A 21521-nucleotide genomic window follows, 5' to 3' on the forward strand; every position below is an offset into this window, starting at 1 on the left:
GAAGTTGACCTATCTTAGGTTGACTTACCTCGCGTCCTCACGGCACGGGGGTGACTGTCGCAGCTCTCCCATCAACTCCGCTTCCGCCTCTTGCTGCGGTGGAGTGCAGGAGTCGACGGCAGAGTGACTGGGGATCGATTTATTGCGTCTACACTGGACACGATAAATCGATCTCCGATAGATGAATCACTACCCGCTAATCCGGCGGGTAGTGTATACGTACCCTTCGTCCCCTTATTTTACAAAAGGGTAAAAAGAGCTCTCAAAAGGAATGATGGTGAATGTGGCTCCTTGCAGAACACAGCTTTCAGAAAATAGCAACTGCAGCTATGTCACAATCTGCCCTTTTTCTACAAGTATCACTGTATAGATCCTCAATTCCTGGAAACTACAGAGATGAGGGAATTTCTCTACTGAAGATGACACATCTACCAATGTGATATATGCCATCATGTGCCAGCAATGCCCCTCTGCCATGTACATTGGCCAAACCGGACAGTCTCTACACAAAAGAATAAATGGACACAAATCAGACTTCAAGAATTATAACATTCAAAAAACCAGTCGGAGAACACTTCAACCTCCCTGGTCACTCAATTACAGACCTAAAATTCGCAATTCTTCAACAACAAAACTTCAAAAACAGACTCCAACGAAAAAATGCAGAACTGGAATTAATTTGCAAACTGGACACCACTAAATTAGGTTTGAATAAGGACTGGGAGTGGATGGGTCATTACACAAAGTAAAAAGTATTTCCCCATGCTAATTTTCCCCCTACTGTTACTCACACCTTGTCAACTGTTGGAATTGGGCCATCCTGATTATCACTACAAAAGTTTTTTTTTCACCTGCTGATAATAGACCACCTTATTTGATTAGTCTCCTTAGAGTTGGTATGGCAACACCCATTTTTTCATGTTCTCTGTATGTATACATGTCCTACTATATTTTCCACTGCATGCATCTGATGAAGTGGGCTTTAGCCCATGAAAACTTATGCCCAAATAAATTTGTTAGTCTCTAAGGTGCCACAAGTATTCCTCATTCTTTTTACTGGTTCCTTAGAAGACCCTAAGCAAGTAATACATGCCAAAACCATGCTTTGGAGAGTTAACTGTTCCGAACAAATTTTTAAGATCTACACAAACAACTCTTGTAAAACCCTAAGTGTGATCTCCTTTTATTCAGTAGTCACAGGCACCAGAGATGAAGGTTGAAAAGTATATTTATTTATTAGGGCTGTCAAGCGATGAAAAAAATTAATCACGATTAATAGTGATTAATTGTCCTGTTAAACAATAATAGAATACCATTTATTTAAATATTTTTCTACATTTCTACAATCTCAAACTTTAGAGCCTACAAGTCCAATCAGTCCTACTTCTTGTTCAGACAATCACTTAGACAAACAGGTTTGTTTACATTTGCAGAAAATAATGCTGCCTGCTTCTTGTTTACAATGTCACCTGAAAGTGAGAACATGCATTTGCATGCCACTGTTGTAGCTGGCAGCCCGATGTGCTAAAGATTATTTCCCTGGATGATTCAACCACCATCCCAGAGAACAGTGTTGCTCTTTTAAGACTTCTGAAAGCATTCTCCAAACCTTGTCCCTCTCAGATTTTGGAAGGCACTTCAGATTCTTAAACCTTGGGTCAAGTGCTGTAGCTATCTTTAGAAATTTCACATTGCAAAGATGATAACATTTTGTCAAATTTGCAGTGAAAGTGTTCTTAAAATGAACATGTGCTGTGTCATCATCCGAGACTGCTATAACATGAGGGTAAAACAGAGCAGGAGGGTAAAACAGAGCAGGAGACATACAGTTCTTCCCCAAGGAGTTCATTCACAAATTTAATTAGCGCATTTTTTTTAATGAGCATCATCAGCATAGAAGCATGTCCCCTGGAACAATGGCCAAAGCATGAAGAGGCATATGAATCTTTAGTGCATCAGGAACATAAATATCTTGCAATGCCAGCTACAACAGTGTCATGTGAGCGCCTGTTCTCACTTTCAGGTGACATTGTAAATAAGAAACAGGCAGTATTGCCTCCCGTAAATGTAAACAAACTTGTTTGTCTGAGCGATTAGCTGAATAAGTAGGACTGAGTGGACTTGTAGGCTCTAAAGTTTTACATTGTTTTGTTTTTGAGTGCAGTTATGTAACAAAAAAAATCTACATTTGTAAATTGCACTTTCTTGATAAAGAGATTGCACAACAATACTTGTATGAGGTGAACTGAAAAATATTTCTTTTGTTTATCATTTTTACAGTGCAAATATTTGCTGTACACTTTGTATACTATGATGCAAATGAAATCGATACATTTGAAAATGTAGAAAAACATCCAAAATATTTAATACATTTCAATTTGTATTCTATTGCTTAACAGTGTAATTAATCACAATTAATTTTTTTATCACAATTTTTTTTTAGTTAATCGTGTGAGTTAACTGTGATTAATTGACAGCCCTATTATTTATGCATGCTATTTATTCTAAACCACTCAGGAGGTCCCAACGAAGTCCTCAAGCAGACATGGTCTCATGTCAGTCCATTAACAGTACAAATGCTCCAGATCAGAGCCTGACACAGGGATTCTCACTGTCAGACAGTAATTTAACTGAGACAAAGATAACAGCGCAGATTAACTCTTGACATGGAAAGCACAGTGATAGACAACTTCTAAATTTAAAACAAACTGTCTCCTTGATGCCAGCATCCTGCAACTTCAGTTTTTGACAGTGCCTAAGGACAGAGCTCTGTATTTACATCCATCTTCTTAATCCCAATTCCCCCCTGTAGTTGGTCGAGACACACTCCTGAAATCATTCCACTCAATCATGAACCATACGAATTAATGACCATCCAAAAGGGGAAGACTGCGGTGGCACAATATACCCAGCTTCCTATTTCCCATAATCTACCTGCATCGCAGTCTACAAGAACTGCAGGCTGGGATTGAAGGTCAATACTTAAGTTTCTTATTGTAGAATTACAGTTTAGTTCTCAGAGGTCCTAGTGTACAGGGCCATAAGACAAGCAAAAGTCCAAGAGTGCACTTTATTAAAATCTACCTGTGTGTGCTTGAGCTCTCAGACAAGGGCATGTCCAGACTGACTGGGCTGTTGCTGTTGCGTTCACTGCTCTCATAGCCAGATTCCATCCTTTGGATCAGACGAGGATGCTGATCCATCAGGTGCTGGGTGCCCCGACCTCGACCCCAGTGCTTATACCTGATGTTTAGTTGGTTTGGCCTTGTTCCTTGAGTTGCTGGTTCCTTCAGCTCATCCTCTGCAAATTCCTTGGCTGTCAAAAGAAAAAATATGGGATGGCAGAAGAGTCAGGTTTAATTCCATCAAGTTACCTGCTAGTATTCTGAATTCTTAACCACGTTTAAACCAAATGTGCTGCTTCTGTGTTCAGGGATCAAATTGTCCAGACAATTTCAAGAAGCCTAGACAATATCTTTATAGCATCTCTAAAAACAAAGTAATTTCCAGAGGATCAAGGGAAATAAAGCTTTAGTCTCATGTGGATTCTCCCCAAACTAATTTCTTTTTAAATACCTGCCATTTAGTGGAACCTGCTTCATCCAAAGGAGAACAAAATCTATGAGCCAGGAGTTTGACTCATCCCTGTCAGGGTGAATATAGTAAAAGCCAGAAAGAGGGATATAGTTCACTAGAGGAAGGGAAAGAGAAAAGACGGTTACTCACCGTTGTAACTGTTGTTCTTCGAGATGTGTTGCTCATATCCATTCCAGTTAGGTGTGTGCGCTCCGCGTGCACGTTCGTCGGAATATTTTTAACCTAGCAACACTTGGTGGGTCGGCTGGGCGCCCCCTGGAGTGGCGCCGCTATGGCACCAGATATATACCCCTGCCGACCCATCCGCCCCTCAGTTCCTTCTTACCGCCCGTGTCAGTCGTTGGAACAGTGGAGCGCGGCTTAGCTGACCTCCACTTCCCTAGCTACTCGTAGTTTCTCTCGTTAATTCTGTTTATATAGTTCAGATTTATATAGTTGTAGTTTAACTTTATTCGTTTGTAGTATAGTTAGTGTATTGTTCACAGGGGTTCGGGGATTATCCCCTTCCCCGCACCCGGTGCCGGGTACTATGCCCGGTTCACAGGGTTTCAAACCATGCTCGGCCGGCCATAAGCCGATGCCGACAAGAGATCCTCTCAAGTGCCTCGAGGAATCTCACCTAACAGATAAGTGCCGCATTTGTAAGGCCTTTAAGCCGAGAACAAAAGGGGAGCGGGACTTTGTCTCAAGCAGCTCCTAAAACCTGGTCTACACTAGGCGTTTAAACCGGTTTTAGGAGCGTAAAACCAATTTAACGCCACACCCGTCCACACTGAGAGGCCCTTTATATCGATATAAAGGGCTCTTTAAACCGGTTTCTGTACTCCTCCCTAACGAGAGGAGTAGCGCTAGTATCGGTATTACCATATCGGATTAGGTTTAGTGTGGCCGCAAATTGACAGTATTGGCCTCCGGGCGATATCCCACAGTGCACCACTGACAGCTCTGGACAGCAATCTGAACTCGGATGCAGTGGCCAGGTAGACAGGAAAAGCCCCGCGAACTTTTGAATATTTCCTGTTTGCCCAGCGTGGAGCTCCGATCAGCACGGGTGGCGATGCAGTCCAAAATCAAAATAAAAAAAGAGCTCCAGCATGGACCATGTGGATGTGATCGCAGTAAGGGCAGGCAAATCTGTTCTATCAGCGCTCCGTTACAGAAGACGAAATTCAAAATCATTTTTAAAAAATCTCCAGACAGACGCCATAGCAGGGACTCAGCGCACTGCTGCGTGACAAGCGTAACGGAAAGCCAAAGAATCAAATGGACGCTCATGGACTGGAGGACTCAAGCTATCCCACAGTTCCTGCAGTATCCGAAAAGCATTTGCATTCTTGGCTGAGCTCCAAATGCTTCTAGGGTCAAAAACAGTGTCCGCGGTGGGTCAGGGCATAGCTCAGCAATTTATGCACCCCCCCACCAACCTCCAGAAGTGAAAGGGAAAACAATCCTCTCTTGACTCTTTTACATGTCACCCTATCTTTACTGAATGCTGCAGATAGACGCGATGCTGCAGCACTCAACACCAACATCCTTGCTCCCCCCTGCCATGGGTGGCTGATGGTGCAGTAAGACTGATATCCATCGTCATCATCAGCCTATTGGCACATGGGGCAGTGCAAAAGGACTGGTAACCTTGCCAACTAGCATCCGTTAGGTCTATCAAGGGTGCCTGGCCCTAATTTTTCCTGGTAGATGGTGCAGTATGGCTGGTAACCGTCCTCATCATAGCAACAGGGGGCTGAGCTCCATCACCCCCCACCCTTCATGTGTAAAGAAAAGATTCAATTGCCCCTGGACTAGCAGCGCGATGCTGGGCTCCTCTCCTCCACACTTCTTAATGTCCTGTCTGGACTATCATAGCAGCTGGAGGCTGCCTTCCACTCATTTCTCACTAACAAGTCACTGTATCTTATTCCTGCATTCTTTATTACTTCATCACACAAGTGGGGGGACAATGCTACGGTAGCCCAGGAAGGCTGGGGGAAGAATGGAATCAACAGGAGGGGTTGTTGCAGGAGCACCCCCTGTGAATAGCATACAGCTCATAATTTCTGCTGGATCTGACACAGAGCAGCTGTGCTCTCTGGTTCTATGATCCAGTGGTTCTCTAGTACACTTGCCCATATTCTAGACAGGACTGATTCTATTTTTAGATACCAAAAAGGAGGGATTGACTCAGGGAGTCATTCCCAATTTTGGCTTTTGCGCCCCTGGCTAAGAGCAGCCAGGGGCACTTATGACAGCAACAGATGGTGCAGTGCAAAAGGACTGGTAACCATGATCATCTTTTTACCAATTTATGGATTGGTAGATGGTACAGTATGGCTGGTAACCATCTCTGCTGTCATGCAAAAGCAAAAGCATGCTGCTGTGTAGCGCTGCTGGACTGCCTCTGTCAGCGGCATCTAGTACACATACGGTGACAGTCACAAAAGGCAAAACAGGCTCCATGATTGCCATGCTATGGCATCTGCCAGGGCAATCCAGGGAAAAAAGCCGTGAAATGCTTGTCTGCCGTTGCTTTCCCAGAGGAAGGAGTGACTGACGACATTTACCCAGAACCACCCGCGACAATGATTTTTGCCCCATCAGGCACTGGGATCTCAACACGGAAATTCCAAGGGACGGGGGAGGCTGCGGGAACTATGGGATAGCTACGGAATGGCTACCCACAGTGCAACGCTCCAGAAGTCGATGCTAGCCTCGAACCGTGGACGCACACCACCGATTTAATGTGTTTAGTGTGGCCGCGCGCACTCGATTTTATACAATCTGTTTTACAATACCGGTTTATGCAAATTCGGAATAGTCCCGTAGTGTAGACGTACCCTAAGAGCGGCAGCTCTTACTCCTCTGCCCTCGAGCGCTGGTCAGTCTTCAAGAAGTGCTCCCTCGGCATCGGATCACCGGTACCGCCAAGGCCTCTCAGCACTGGCCGTCGCCGGCACCGACATCCGCTCGGCACGGATCCCTCTCCTGGAGGATGAAGAGGCACAAGACTCCTGCTGCGTCCGAGCCGCCTGCTCCGCAGCCCGAGCGCTATACTAAGTCGGACCGCCCGGCACCGATACCTGCCGTGGCACCGACAATATCGGCACCGTCGCCTCCGGCCACGCAAGAGCCGTCGAGTCCGGTGCCTGAAAGCTCCCCGGTACAAGCCGTGGTTGAGCTCACTATTAACCTTGTGCAGTAATTGAGGTTCTTCAAGATGGTTGTCTCTGTGGGTGCACCACTTTAGGTGTCTTGATGCCCTGCGCTTGTAATTTAAGATTTGTGGTAGCAGTGCCCGGTTGGGCCGCACACATGCCGTAGCCATCTCCAAGCGGTTACATAGTGGTGTGCAGCCAACCATTCCCATTCCCTCTCTACTCCAGAGAATCTACATGAAACTCTGAAGTAGAGGGAAGGAGGGTGGGTAGTGGAGCACCCATAGGTATGCTCTTCTTGAAGAGCCTCAGTTACTGCACCAGGTGAGTAACCTCTTCTTCAAATTGGAGGATTGGGCCAAAAGAAATCTGATGAGGTTCAACAAGGACAAGTGTAGAGTCCTGCACTTAGGACGGAAGAATCCCATGCACCACTACAGGCTGGGGACCAACTGATTAAGCAGCAGTTCTGCAGAAAAGGACCTGGAGATTACAGTGGATTAGAAGCTGGATTTGAGTCAGCAGTGTGCCCTTGTTGCCAAGAAGGCTAACGGCATATTGGGCTGCATTAGTAGGAGCACTGCCAGCAGATCAAGGGAAGTGATTATTCCCCTCCATTCGGCAGTGGTGAGGCCACATCTGGAGTATTGCATCCAGTTTTGGGTCCCCCACTACAGAAAGGAGGTGGACAAATTGGAGAGGGTCCAGCGGAGGGCAACGAAAATGATCAGGGGGCTGAGGCACATGACTTACGAAGAGAGGCTGAGGGAACTGGGCTTGTTTAGTCTGCAGAAGAGTGAGGGGGGATCTGATGGTCACATTCAATCCCCTGAAGGGAGGGTTCCAAAGAGGATGGAGCTCGGCTGTTCTCAGTGGAGGCAGATGACAGAACAAGGAGCAATGGTCTCAAGTTGCAGTGGGGGAGGTCTAGGTTGGATATTAGGAAACATTATTTCTCTAGGAGGGTGGTGAAGCACTGTAATGGGTTACTTAGGGAGGTGGTGGAATCTCCATCCTTAAAGGTTTTTAAAGCCCGCTTGACAAAGCCCTGGCTGAGATGATTTAGCTGGGGTTGGTCTTGCTTTGAGCAGGGGGGTTGAACGAGATGACCTCCTGAGGTCTCTTCCAACCCTAATCTTCTATGATTCTTTGAGGAGTGTCCTTGTGGGTGCTCCACTTTAAGTTACTATTGAGCAGTGCTCCATAGTGGAGGGGAAGGGCTTTGGAGTTGCATTATTGATGGTGGATAACACCATGAGCCCAAAGTGAGCATCTGATGCTGATTGTTGCTCAATAGCATAGTGTTTACTAAATGTGTGGACTAGCGTCCAGTTTGCTGCTCTGCAAATGTCAGTGATAGGGATATTATTGAGAAAGACCACAAATGTTGCGTGTGCTCTGGTGGAATGCTTGCAAACTCCCACTGGAGGTTGTAGATTGTTGCTTTGGTAGCACAATTGAATACATCCTGATATCCATTTGCATAGTCGCTGTTTGGAGATGGTTTGATCCATCGAGCGTTCTGTTATGGAAACAAATAGTCTTGGTGATTTTCTAAATGTTTTTGTTCTTTCAATATAGAAAGCTAATGCTCTGTGAACATCCAATGTGTGGAGTGAGGCCTCCCTCCGGCTCACATGTGGCTTTGGTAAAACTCAGATAAGTAAATGGGTTGGTTCAAATGAAAGGGGGAAGTGACTGAATAGGAACTTGGGATGTGGTCATAGGATTACTTTATCTTTAAAGAATGTTGTATAAGGTGTGCCATTAGGGCACCTAATTCTCCCACTCGTCTGGTAGACGTGATGACAGTGAGAAAAGCCACCTTCATGGATAAGTGCAACAAAGAGCAGGTTGCAAAGGGTTCAAATGGCTTTCCCATGAGTCTGTGTAGAACAAGGTTGAGGTCCCACATGAGTGTAGGGTTTCTTATTGTGGAATAAGTGTTTTCAATGCCTTTAAGGAAATGTTTAATTGTCAGTTGAGCGAATATAGTGACCCCATCCACCTTGTCATGAAAGGAGGTAATAGCAGCCAAGTGTACTCTGATGGAGCTTGTGGATAGCACTGATTTTTGAAGACTTAGTATATAGTCCAGGATCCTCAGTAGGGGGGGACGATTGTGGTAAGATCTGTTTATCTTGGCACCAGGTGCAGAATCGTTTCCACTTACGGACATACATCTTCCTTGTACTTGGTCTCTGACTGTTCAGTAACAGATCTTTTACTTCCTCTGAACAGGCCTCCTCGACCCCAGTCAGCCAGGGAATAACCAGGCCTTCAGATGCAGTACTGTGAGGTTGGGATGTCTCACATCTTGTGATACAAGGTGAGGTACTATGGGAAGGGTTCAAGGCGGTTTCATCGCCATCTGAAACAGGTATGGGGACCACATTTGTCTGGGCCATGTAGGCACTATAAGAATGACCCTGGATTTGTCCTGTTTGATCTTGTGAATGACACAGTTTAGGAGTGGAGTTGGAAGAATGCGTACATCAGTGGTGCCGCCTACGGATTATTGTCCCAATCCCGACATGGAGCAATATTGTGGGCACTTGACATTCTCAGCTGTGGCAAATAGATCTTTGGTGGGGAACCCCTATAGTTTAAATATGGATTTGAGAATTCCGGGATCCATCGCCCACTCATGGGTTTGTGAGAAGTCTCTGCTTACTACATTTGCTGTAGTATTCTGACATCCCGGAAGATAGGATGCTGATATCTCTGTGTTGTTGATGATGCACCAATTCCAAAGTCGTATTGCCTCTGTATGATTGTGCTTCCCCTTGGCGATTCATGTAAAACGTGCACCCCCATGGCGGTGAGGATCTTGATGGAATTGTTCTTGATTAGAGGGAGAAAGTGGTCACATGCATTTCAGACTGCCTTTAAGCTCAGTAAGTTTATGTGCAGGTTGGACTCCGCTGGGGACCAGTGGCCTTGGAATGTATTGTTGAGTAAGTGTGCCCCCAAACCTAGAAGGGAAGCATCAGTCGTGATTGCCATGGTTGGAGTTCTTTGTTGGAAAGGGACTCCTGAACAGATGTTCTTAGGTTGTGTCCAGCACATTAGAGAGTCTGTTACTCTGTGTGGCATTGTGAGGCATCTGTTGAGAGAGTGCGGTATATATACTGTTTGAAGCCAGGCCTGCAAGCATCTCATGTGGAGGCTGGCATGTTTGACAACAAACATTGTTGCTGACTTATGCCCTAAGAGTTCTAAACACAGATGTTTGTGGGCTGTCCATCACCGTTGAAATTAGATTGACAAGAGTGAGAAAACGTTGCTGGGGTATCATTGCTGTTGCTGTTAGACAGTCGAGACAGGCTCCTATGAATTCCAACTTTTGGACAAGAACCAGTGTGGACTTTTGTGCATTTATTTGCAACCCTAGGTTCGTGAAAACAGATATTGTGCTCTGTGTGGCATTTATTGCTTCTTGCCGCATTTGTACCTTTATGAGGCAGTTGTCTAGGTATGGAAATATCATTACTCCGGGTCTGAGGAGGTGAACTGCAATGACAACAAGAACTTTGGGGAAGACCCTTAGAGCAGTGTTGAAAGGGTAGTACTCTGCACTGGATGAGTTGTTTCCCTAGGGTGAATCTCAGGAATCTTCTGTATGATGGGTGTATGGTGTTGAGGGCTGAAAGCCAATCTCCCTTCTCTAGTGCCGGAATTATTGTGGTTAGAGTCACCATTTTGAAGCATGTTCTTATGAATTTGTTTATTTTGCATAGATCCAGCATGGGTCTCCACCCGCCGGTCTTTTTCTGAGTTGGAAAATAGTGTGAATAAAAACCTCTCTCCTTCTGCTGCAATGGTACGGGTTCCACTGCACCTAATTGTACATGGTGGTTTATTTCCTGTTGCAGCAGGTGCTCATGAGGGGGTGTCCCTGAAGAGGGACAGAGAAGGGAGGTAGGTAGGAGGAATAGAAGTAAAGGGGATTGAGTAACCCTTTGGATAATCTCTAAAACCCATTTGTCTGTTGTGGTGGTGTGCTAGACTAGGTAATATGGTGACAGACTGTCTCCGAATGGATGGGGGACCATTCCTGCTTCCAGAATTAGAAAGTGTGGACCTCTCATGCCCTCGACCACACCTTCAAAATTGTTTTCTGGAGGTGGATTGTTGAGACATCGAAGGCTGATTTTGGTTCTACTGACGTCTGTTCTGTCTTTGTTTATGCCGTTAGTTGTGCTGTCTGGGGGTTGAGAGTATGGCGTTGACCTGAATCTCTGAGTGTAAAACGTACTCTGTTTCTTTTTGTTTGCAGGTACTTAGATGCCCAGGGTTTTTAAGGTTGCCCTTGAGTCTTTTAGGGTGCGTAATGACATCGTTTTTGTCTGCCAATAGTTTCTGACCCTCAAAGGGTAAGTCCTTGACCATTGCCTGGACCTCTCTTGGGAACCTGGAGAGGTGGAGCCAGGATGCACAGCGCATGGCCACAGATATCACGATGGATCATGCTGCCGTGCATGCAGAGTCAAGGGAGGCCTGTAGGGCCATCCTGGAAATGAGACACCCTTTGGAACTGTTTGCCTTGTACTAGTCTTTTTTGTCATCAGGTAAATTTTCAATATATTCTGACATTTTGGAGAACAGATTGTGTGTATATTTAGCCAGTAGGGCGCATAATTGGCTATGCGGAACTAAAGTGTAGCTGAGGAATAGGCTTTCCATCCAAACAGGTCCAGCCTTTTCCAATCCTTATCATATGGGATCATTTGGGACTGGTGTTTCCTTCTTTGGTTGACCGCCTCCACCACTAAGGAGTTTGGTGCAGGGTGTGTAAATAGAAACTCATCCCCTTTTACTGGCACATAATATTTTTTGTCAAACCTCTTACATGAGGGTGGTGCTGTAGCCGGTGTCTGCCAGAATATTTTTGCAGGCTACATGATTGCATCATTAATTGGCTGGGCTATCTATGCTGTTGGGGATGCCTGAAGTATATCCATGAGTTTATGCAGGGCTTCTGGTAGCTGTTCTAATGAAATGTCTAGGGATTCAGCTACCCTTTTGAAGAGGTCCTGAAAGGATTTGAAATCATCCCTCATAGTGGAAGGTGGTGGCATTATGTTTCGTCCGTTGATGACGATGAGAAGTGAGTAGGCGGCAAAGTGTCATGTTCAGCTGTGTCCTCATATGTTCCTCAGTCCCTTCCTCTTGTGTTTCTGAGGGAGCTGGGACAGTTGGTGAAGGGGATCATGCTGTTCTGGACCTGGGCGGGCTAAGGGGTCTGTGGTGTTGGGCCCTATACATTGCCCATGGGTGACTATACCATCCTTGCATATCTGCAGGTGGTTGGTGATGAAATAGTCCAGGCTTGGGTGAGGAGTGGCAAGGAATGTATATTACTGCATCAGCCTCTTCTTCCTCATCACTGGAGATAGGAGTTAGGCTGATATGCAGGGAACAGTCAACTGGCTTGGTTCCGATCTGGCTGGTGTGTAAGTAGGGAAAGAATTAACAAGGATTTGAAGGGGATCTTAATGCATGCCAGTTAGCAAGAGTCAGGCTAGTAGTTAGCAAGAGTTAGGCCACACTGTAACCCTAAGGACGTGAGACTTGTAGAAGCAAGAACTGAGTTTTTCTCCGACAATTTGGGGGCTCGTCCGGGATGGCAATGCCCATGGACCCACAGACGGCTACTACGGATCGTTCCCCTTCGAACCCCATGGCGCCACATGAGAGGTATGGGACCTTTTGAAATCTCTATTGGGGTATCGGAGGAGGACTGTCCGTGGGGACGTCTGTCTCTGTTGGGCTCACGCCATCTGAACTTATTGACTGTGCAGCAAGATCAGATGCAAGTGGTATTGGGGAAAGGCCCCAACAAGGTTAGTTTATAGCAGTACTGGGGAACTGCTGGGTTGGCCAACAAAGTTAATGCATAGGTAAATGCATTAGGTATGCACCGGTGCTGAGGGGTTTTTACTGCCTCAAGAGGGGTTGTCATACTGCCTCATGGTATTGGGTCCGGACGTAAGGTAAAGATGCATCGTGGTAATAGGAAATAAAGGCCTTGGTGTGTGTGTGTGTGTGTGTACACCAGTGTGAATGACTGTTACCGGAAGACGCCCAGAGTACCCTGTAAAGCGAAAGCTCGTGACCAGGACTACTCTAACGCAAGCCCGGTAACTAGTGGATCTTTAGGAGATCCGACCCACGGTGGGCTGACTCGGCCTGGCATCATCCGGCGAGGAAGCTACCTGGGTCTAGGAGTGTGTGAACCCATCGTCCCTCCCCTTTGGGCTACTGACAGTCTGATCATCTCACTGGACGCAATCAGAGTAAGCGGCGCCGTCCCCTAGAGACTAGCCGACGCTCTTTGCTGAAGGGTGGTGTAGGAGAGTCTTGGTCATCCTCATTAGTCTCTCCTGTGTGAGTACCCTGTAGGGAGAGATCCTTAGTTCATGAGCCGCTAGCGCGGACAGGGCACCCTCCCTGTGTGTGTAAGTGGAAAATGGGTGAGGGACAGTCTAAACATTCCACCTCACCCCCTAAGGGTACCCCAGCATATTACATGTACGTACATTATGGTCCTAAAACCTGCAGGTATTTAGAGAATTGGAATCTTTACACGCGTGAAAATCCATCTAAACAATGCCCATTAGAAGGTACCTTCAATCTAGATAAGATCATACATCTCAGAGGAGCTTTTAATCACCAAAAAAAGCCTCTGATACAGTGTGAGCAATTTGTCTATTGAGGAAAGGAACGGGTTAATTTGAAATTCAGCTTGGCCCAGAGATAAAGAGAAAGTTGCTCTGCGTTCAAGGTCAAGAATCAACGCAGACTATGCTAAGTACAAAGAAAAAGTGCTTTCGGCCCCAGCTGGCTGTGGGAAAAATATAGACAGAGGCAAACCAAAGGCAATACAAGTTACAGAACTGAGATTACATTTGCAAAGCTTAACTGTCCAGTGAGATCCAACAGTGTGCCTTTGCGACCCCGGAGCCGGTGTGGCTTGGTGACACTGGAGAAGCCACAGGCAGCTGACCTGGACTGGAATCTCTGAAAGAGACACCGCAGGAGATTCCAGGGTGTAAAAGAACAGCCCTCCCAAGAGCGGAAGCATGTTGGAAATTCTGGACAAGCTGTATACAGGATAATCTCCCGTCCACCTAACTCCCCTTCTCTGAACGTTATACACAGACGTGGCCAGTCTGGACATGTGTGAGTATTAAAGTGGCTTAGGGCTTGGGGCATTCATGTTTTTCCTGAGTGATGTGGGAGCGTTCCCAACACTCTCCATTGTTGTTTTATTATTTTTAATGAAGCTTTAAAATTTGGTTATATGGTGTGTTTTCTTTATCTCCCCCCAACGTCCTGCAGTGTCAGCCTGATCACCTGACATGAGGGATAGATTGGTAACAGAAATTTGTCACAGTCTGGTGAGCAATTGAGAATGGGGGAGCACTGCAGAGTTTACACCATCTATTTGTTTTACCCTTGTTATTTTATGTTTGCTTTGTTTGGTACTGTTGGTGTTATATGTTGAGGATTGCATGATTAAAGGTGTGCCCACTCTCAGCCACAGTAAGTCTGAGAACTGGAGAGGGGTTTAGCATTCCTCTCTCCACCCTGGTTGACCGGGAAGGGTGGCAGGTGGATCTACCCCGAGTCGTAGCAGGACTGGGCAATAGAATAGTTGGAGAAAAGGGAAGAGATGTGCACTTGATAACTAGAATTGAGCAATTAAGAGCATAGATCATAAACCAGGCAGCAACTCAAACCTGCGCCCAGGGCAAGTTGCAGGCCTTGAGACAGGACTTCCAGTTAGAAAAGGAAGCCCCGGCTAAGCAAGTACCGGTCCTTCAGGGACTTGTTAAAATTTAACCATTTGTGCTCAGCATATGCCGTAACAACAGTGTGTTTGCTACAAGAGGAAATTGAATAGTTAAACGCCAATGGGACATGCGTTTTTGCCCAGGTGGCAAGCCTCATGAGGGAGGACTCGGGTAGACTTGTGAGTAAGAATGTTTAAGAGAAGAGACCAGGAAGGGTGGGGGCTAGTTGAGAAGCCCACCCTCCTAGCTAAACTGGTATTGGAACAAGCCGGTGCCCATGGAAGGGACGGTTCAGCGAGAAAAGCAGGATCGGGCCCAAGCGGGCAGGCAACATGATGAGAAATTGGGCCAACTAGAAAAGGCCACTAGCCTTATTTCTGGAGCTCAGCTAACCCAAGTACAGGCTGGAGTTGGTGAGTTACATGTCATTTCCACCCTTAGTTCTATGACCCAGAAGTTACTGACAGAGATGGTATTGAATATCACTGAGGCTGGGAAGGCATTGCAGTGGGATCTAGCATGTTCGGGAATTCAGGATTTCCTGAATGACCAGCTGATGGCCATTCGGAATGATCTTGAGCACCAGACTTGGCCCACTGCCCTTACAGACACATCAGGAGTACCATCTGATCTGTGGCCATGGAGACATACTTGGAGACTTTCTGGGTGGAAGTGTGGACATTCACAGTGCTCCTTCCAAGCATTTGGACCGGTTAAGGGGGTGTGGGCTCCCACATACCGAATCCTACCAGGTCCATGGGGAGGATGCATATGGGATTAGGTGATTCACCGAGATATCTGGGAAGTGAGACCGCCTGATTCGCCTAATCGATTTTTAGTTAGTGCTCCTGGGATTACAGCTGATATTTGGATGGGGTTAGGAAATCAATGGACATTTTGGCTGTTAGAACCACCACAGCTTCAGTGTGTACGGAAACTGAAGCCAGGGGAAGTTGTCACTGTTTATGACAATATTTGCTGGGAGGGTGGAGGTCAAGGAACTACCCTGACAGGACACCCACTTTTTCAAGCTAATGATAGCTGTGTGTATGTTAAAGCCACTACATTGCAAGATATACATATTAATCTTACCACTGCTGCAGGCAATCATATCATTTACTGGAAAGAATGCCTTTCATACAGCTTATAGTGTGTCTACTTTATGTACTAAGTATGATGTATTGTGCTTTGTAACCAAAACTGTACAACAACCCCATTATATTATTGCTATGGGAATGTTATTGTTTGTAGTGCTGTTAGTTAGCTTAGGATTATGTTATTGTTGTTGTAAAAGAATGTAATAATAGTAATACCTTTCATGTCGATGCTAATCATGCATTGTCATTACATCCAATGAAAACCCCTAAGGTTGAAACATCTGAGGTAGAATCTGAAATCCATGGTTTAATGCAAATAGAGATTTGAAAATATCTGTTGTACTAGAAGTACAAAAGGGGGGAGTGTGGAAGTAGGGAAAGAATTAACAAGGATTTGAAGGGGATCTTAATGCATGTCAGTCAGTTAGCAAGAGTCAGGCTAGTAGTTAGCAAGAGTTAGGCCACACTGTAACCCTAATGACGTGAGACTTGTAGAAGCAAGAACTGAGTTTTTCTCCGACACTGGGGTACCCTCGGTAACGATTAAAGGAGATTCAGGCGTTGAGGCCACTGTCAGGTCCACATGCCTCATGACCTGCTGCAGAACTGTGACGCTTGGTGCCGGAGATGGCATTGTGGACAACCGAGGAGTATGAATTGAAGCTGCTGGTGCCGAGGATTTAGAGCTGTATGGCACCACTGTACTGCTCAGTGCAGACATTTTCTTTGGGTCCATGGGTACTGAGCTGGAAGGTTTTTCTTCACTGTGTAAATCTACATTTGAGCTTGCCCACATAGGGTCTTTAGCTGTTCGGGAATTCTTGGTGCTGGACGTTCCAGTGACACATGGTCTGGAACACTCGGTGCTGTTGGTACCTGGGCAGATTTTTCCATTGGAAATCGCTTTCTTTTAAGCGATTCTCGGTGTGGGGATGTCTGTGACCGCTTTTTGGTAGCTTTTCTTGGAACAGGCTCCTTGCCAGCCGTTGCTGGAGCAAAACCCCTGTCAGAGGCTGCCACTGGCACCTGTTGGCCAGGTGGTGTCCAGGATTCGGGTTTTGAGGCTGGCCTGAGAGATTTCTCCATCATGAGGAGCTGCAGTTGGAGATCCCTGGCTTTTCTTGCCCTAGCTGTCAGCTTTCTGCAGTGTGAGCACTTTTGAGTAATGTGTGTCTCGCTGAGGCAGTGGACAAACCGTGTGTGGCCGTCAGAGACCGGTATGGACTGTCTGCAAGTCAGGTAGTGTTTAAAGCCAGGTGAGCTGGGCATACCTGAGAGAATTGGTCTCTCAGAAGAAAAAACAGGGATAAACCCTGTTTGAGGCTATAACTGTGTACCTATCGGAGAGACAGGGGAAGGTAAAAAGGAAAAAAGAAAATTTTTAAATGAAGAAATAAAAAATTATAGTAGGGCAAGAGAATAGGGTAACTAACTACAACTAAGCTAATACTATTAGGAACAAAAATCGGTTACCTACCTTTCGTAACTGTTGAGATTTTTGCCTTAATGGTTTCCGTAGGGTCAGCTGTGGTGCCCTCTAGAGTGGCGCTCCCATATGGCGGTATATCAGGTGCTGCTGATCCTACGCCCTCTCAGTTCCTTCTTGTCGACAACTCCGACAGAGGGGCAGGAAGGCAGGTAATGGAATGGACATAGGCAACACATCTTGAAGAACCACCGTTACGCAAGGTAGGTAACTGTTTTTTCTTCTTTGAGTGCTTGCTCATGTCGATTCTCCTGTGAGTGACTCACAAGCAGTACCAATGGAGGCGGGCTCGGAGTTCATGGGCTTGCAGCACTGCTCTGCCAAAGCCAGCGTCATCCCAAGCTTGCTGTGTAAGTGCATAATGAGATGCAAACATGTGAACGGACGACCAGGTAGCAGCCTGACAGATTTCTTGGATTGGCACCTGAATAAGGAGTTGCTTGTGAGAAGGGTCCCTGGAGAGGGAGGGGGAAGAGGGTGGGAGGGAGGGGGGAAGCCGTACTTTGCAGGGTATAGACCCAAGATGATATATCCAAGATCCAGTGGTCTGAGGTTACCCACAATCAAGCCAAATGGTAGGGGCGGAGACGGTCGAGGAAGAGATGGGGAGCCCGGGTGGATGACTGAGGCATGGCTCTCGATTGCACCCTTAAAATGAGCACTTTTGGCCCCCTACATGTTTGGCAGGCCCAGGTTGTACAAGTGAACAGGAGGAAGAAGGGTGTTGATGGCTAAAAACTAGTGTCCTTTCTAGGAGAGCCCTGAAGGGGCTGCCAGGGTTTTGGTGGTGGGGGCGGCCAAAAGGGCTTATGAGCAGACTGTGGTGTATGCATGCCCAACTAGCAAAGGGTGGCTCTAGTGTCCTTCAAACAATGCAGACTGGCATCTGTCTCCTCGGAGAAGAGACCAACCCTGTGGGAAGGAAGGTCCAGAATCAAGGTCCACATCTCCTCGGAGAAGCCTGCTGTTTGGAGCTAGGAGCTGTGCTGCATAACCACCGCCAACACAACCACCCAAGCCACTGAGTCCACCACATCCCATGACATTTGCAGGGAACATCTGTCCGCTGCAGTGCCCTGCTCCACCAGGGTGCCGAACTCCTGGATCAAACCCTGCAGGAAGGATTCCTGGAACTTTCTGAGATCGTCCCAGAAATTAAAATTATATCTGCCAAACAGGGTTTGATGATTCACCAGTCAAAATTGTAAGCTGGCAGTACTTGTGAGTTGAGGCGGTACGACCGTGCTTGTCCCTCTCGTTGGCAGCAGACACAACCAACAAGCCCGGGGGTGGGTGGGTATAAAGGTATTCAAACCCTTTGGCTGGAACAAAGTACCTTTTTTGGCCCTTTTGGAGGTGGGAGGAATGGAAGAGGGGGTTTGTCATATGGCCTTGGCGATCTTAAGAACCTCTTCATATATGGGTAGGGTGATCCGGATGGGCATAGAGACTGAGAAGACATTGAAGAGAGTGTCCTCTCGCTCCGCCATTTCCTGCACCTCCAGCCCCAAATTCTCGGCTATACGCAGAAGTAGTGCCTGATACTCCTTGAAATCTTCCAGAAGGCTAGCCCTTTAAAGTCCTGTGACTGCCTCGTCCAGAGTCGATGAGGAAGATTGGATCACCCAGAGAGGTCCCAGGGTTTCGACTACTGCTGGAGAGGGAGGCTAAGGGGTGGGCACAGGCTCTTCCACTGCAACCTCTGAATGGGCCCCCAGCACTGAGCCTGGTGCCGTCGGTGCTGCCGACTGGAGTTCCAATGCAGCGAACAAAGAGCGCTGCAAAGGGGGCATCATCATGTCCCATACGCTCCAATAAGGCCACTGTGCTGGCCACTGCCTGTGCTGCCACTGTGGTGCCGCAGACAATGGTGTGGGTTCCGGTGCCTAATCCCACCAATGGGGCCTAGGCGATGGGCTGAACTGGCCCTCCATGCCAGAGGAATCGCCTTCCTGCGACCAGAGAAGGGCTGTCAATCCCTGGGTTTGTTTACTGGTTGTGGCTACTGGCAACTGATGACCAGATGTGGGAGACTGGTGTCAGTACCGGGGAGACCGGTGCCGAGACAAAGAACGCTCCCACTGCACCAACAATAAGGACTGACATTGAGAAGACAACCGATGGGAGGATAACTGGTGCTGGGAATAGTATGGGAAGTATCAACCTCATATAGGTGAGTGACACTGAGGGAAACTGGACACTAGTCTGAGCGACTGATGACAGGTCCCAGATCCTTTAGCCTCGGATCCTCGGCATGACAAACAAGAATGTCACCTCCTCTCTGGTGACCAGCAGTGTTCCCCCTGCCCCTTCAGAGGTCTTGGTGGCTGGCTTGCCTTCTTAGCCGAGTCCTGCAGCACCAGAGTCATCATCGGACCAGGTGGAGACCTGTACTCTCTCTGCGCCTGGGGAGCCTGGGCAGATGACAGTGCCGGCAGGGGCGTGGGTCCAATATCACTCCCAGGAATTGGTGACAGACCTTGAAGAGACTGGGGAACCCAACCGGGGAGGCATGAGGACGTGGCTCCAGAGTAGCCTGGTGGGTAGGCCCAGGTCCCTTGGCTGATGACCCTTGGGCCTTTTTGCTTGGAGCTGGGGAGCTGCACTTTTTTGTTTTCTTTTTCAGCACTTTTTCGGGGACTCTCTCCTCAGGGGGACTGAGTCATCTATCTGCCGTCCTGACCGGGAAAACCGAGAGGTGTGCTGCTTGCCAGGGGCTAGGATTCACGATGTGACGGAGAGACTGCCGAGACTCATCAAGCCCTCAGATCGCTACCCCTTCCTGTTTCTCCACGTGGGCACCAATGATACTGCCAAGAATGACCTTGAGCGTATCACTGCAGACTACGTGGCTCTGGGAAGAAGGATAAAGGAGTTTGAGGCGCAAGTGGTGTTCTCGTCTATCCTCCCTGTGGCAGGAAAAGGCCAGGGTAGAGACCGTTGAATCGTGGAAATCAACGAATGGCTACGCAGATGGTGTCGGAGAGAAGGGTTTGGATTCTTTGACAATGGGATGGTCTTCCAAGAAGAAGGATTGCTAGGCAGACACGGGCTCCACCTCACGAAGAGAGGGAAGAGCATCTTTGCAAGCAGGCTGGCTAACCTAGTGAGGAGGGTCTTTAAACTAGGTTCACCGGGGGAAGGAGACCAAAGCCCCGAGGTAAGTGGGGAAGTGGGATACTGGGAGGAAGCACTAGCAGGAGACTGCAAGAGGGGAGGACTCCTGTCTCAGACCGAGAAAGCGGGACAATCAGCGAGTTATCTTAAGTGCCTATACACAAATGCAAGAAGCCTGGGGAACAAGCAGGGAGAACTAGAAGTCCAGTCAGGGAATTATGATGTAATTGGAATAACAGAGACTTGGTGGGATAACTCACATGATTGGAGTACTGTCATGGATGGATATAAACTGTTCAGGAAGGACAGGCAGGGTAGAAAAGGTGGGGGAGTTGCGCTGTATGTAAGAGAGCAGTATGACTGCTCAGAGCTCCGGTATGAAACTGCAGAAAAACCTGAGAGTCTCTGGATTAAATTTAGAAGTATGAACAACAAGGGTAATGTCGTGGTGGGAGTCTGCTACAGACCACCAGACCAGGGGGATGAGGTGGACGAGGCTTTCTTCCAGCAACTAACAGAAGTTGCTAGATCACAGGCCCGGGTTCTCATGGGTGACTTTAATCACCCTGATATCTGCTGGGAGAGCAATACAGCGGTGCACAGACAATCCAGGAAGTTTCTGAAAAGTGTAGGGGACAATTTCCTGGTGCAAGTGCTGGAGGAACCAACTAGGGGAAAAGCTCTTCTTGACCTGCTGCTCACAAACAGGGAAGAAATAGTAGAGGAAGCAATAGTGGATGGGAACCTGGGAGGCAGTGACCATGAGATGGTCGAGTTCAGGATCCTGACACAAGGAAAAAAGGAAAGCAGTAGAACAGAGACCCTGGACTTCAGAAAAGCAGACTTTGACTCCCTCAGGGAACTGATGGGTAAGGTCCCCTGGGAGAATAACATGACGGGGAAAGGAGTCGAGGAAAGCTGGCTGTATTTTAAAGAAACCTTATTGAGGTTGCAGGAACAAACCATCCCGATGTGTAGGAAGAAAAGTAAATATGGCAGGCGACCAGCTTGGCTTAACAGTGAAATCCTTGCTCGTCTTAAACACAAAAAAACAGCTTACAAGAAGTGGAAGATTGGACAAATAACCAGGGAGGAGTATAAAAGTATTGCTCAGGCATGCAGGTGTGAAATTAGGAAGGCCAAATCACACTTGGAGTTGCAGCTAGCCGGAGATGTTAGAAGTAACAAGAAGGGTTTCTTTAGGTATGTTAGCAACAGGAAGAAAGTCAAGGAAAGTGTGGGCCCCTTGCTGAATGAGGGAGGGAACATAGTGACA

General features: G+C 47.2%; 1 protein-coding gene across 7 annotated transcripts in view; it reads right to left on the reverse strand.

Moving 5' to 3' along the window:
* The window catches only part of USP54 (ubiquitin specific peptidase 54), a 279929-nt gene that overhangs the window by 46169 nt on the left and 212239 nt on the right, over positions 1-21521 (reverse strand). For all 7 annotated transcript variants that reach the window (XM_045025077.1, XM_045025075.1, XM_045025079.1 and 4 more), the window contains one exon: positions 3085-3316. In XM_045025077.1, the coding sequence (XP_044881012.1) occupies positions 3085-3316 (232 nt within the window). The remainder of the gene's footprint in view (positions 1-3084; positions 3317-21521) is intronic.

This window comes from Mauremys mutica, chromosome 7, assembly GCF_020497125.1.
Source record: "Mauremys mutica isolate MM-2020 ecotype Southern chromosome 7, ASM2049712v1, whole genome shotgun sequence".
NCBI lineage: Eukaryota > Metazoa > Chordata > Testudines > Geoemydidae > Mauremys > Mauremys mutica.